The sequence below is a fragment of the Stegastes partitus genome, unplaced genomic scaffold (assembly GCF_000690725.1).
Source record: "Stegastes partitus isolate 25-593 unplaced genomic scaffold, Stegastes_partitus-1.0.2 Scaffold1062, whole genome shotgun sequence".
Classification (NCBI taxonomy): Eukaryota; Metazoa; Chordata; class Actinopteri; family Pomacentridae; genus Stegastes; species Stegastes partitus.
The window spans coordinates 149678-150659 of NW_007578793.1; the positions used below are offsets into that span (position 1 = coordinate 149678).

At 53.1% G+C, this 982-nt stretch overlaps 1 protein-coding gene across 1 annotated transcript in view; it reads left to right on the top strand.

The window, feature by feature from the left end:
* The window catches only part of LOC103367561 (melanoma receptor tyrosine-protein kinase-like), a 55569-nt gene that overhangs the window by 35591 nt on the left and 18996 nt on the right, over nucleotides 1-982 (top strand). Inside the window, exons 14-16 of the mRNA XM_008295640.1 lie at nucleotides 232-322; nucleotides 529-686; nucleotides 767-799. Coding sequence (XP_008293862.1) covers nucleotides 232-322; nucleotides 529-686; nucleotides 767-799 — 282 coding nt within the window. The remainder of the gene's footprint in view (nucleotides 1-231; nucleotides 323-528; nucleotides 687-766; nucleotides 800-982) is intronic.

The window sequence follows — 982 nt, forward strand, 5'->3', positions numbered from 1 at the left end:
CCATCAGTAGAAAGATGTTCCACCATCAGTAGAAAGATGTTCCTCCATCAGATGTAGAAAGATGTTCCACCATCAGTAGAAAGATGTTCCACCATCAGTAGAAAGATGTTCCACCATCAGTAGAAAGATGTTCCACCATGCTGAATGTGTCTCCAGCAGCAGTTTCTGAGCCGTGCTGTATTTCCGGTGTCGACCCGGTCGGTGTTAACGTGGTGGTCTGTTTCCCTGCAGTGAGCCCAGAGAGGTGGAGGTGAACAGCAGCTGTGTCCAGTGTCACGCTGAGTGTCTGCTGAGATCTGGGACTCCGACCTGCTTCGGACCGGTGAGTCCAGCTGCTGCAGGACAGTGTTCGACCACCAGAACCAGAACCCTCAAGACGAAGCAGAACTGACGTGGTTTCATGGAACAAAATGTGTTTCATCTGAAAAAAAAAAAACTGTTGTTGAATGTTTGTATTTTGATTGTTTTCCTCAAAATATTTCCAACCCCCAAAAAGTTCTTGTCGTCCCTCCGTCCTGCACCCTGCAGGGTCCGGACCAGTGCTCCCAGTGTGCCCACTTTAAAGATGGCCCCCACTGCGTCACTCGCTGCCCTCACGGCGTGCAGGGCGGCGAAGACACGCTCATCTGGAAGTACGCCGACGGGACGGGCCAGTGCCAGCCCTGCCACCAGAACTGCACCCAGGGGTAAGCCTGGCGCCGAGCCGGCTGCGGAAAGGCGCTCAGAACCGAGTCGGAACTGAAGGCGTTTGTGTTTGTGTGTGCAGGTGCTCGGGTCCTGGACTGTCCGGATGCAGCAGGTAATGTTTCACTGAGAAGCTGGTAGAAGGTGGTAGAAGGTGGTAGGAGGTGATAGAAGCTGGTAGAACCTGGTGGAACCTGGTAGAACCTGGTAGAAGCTGGTAGAAGGTGGTAGAACCTGGTAGAAGCTGGTAGAAGGTGATAGAAGGTGGTAGAAGGTGGTTGAAGCTGGTAGAACCTGG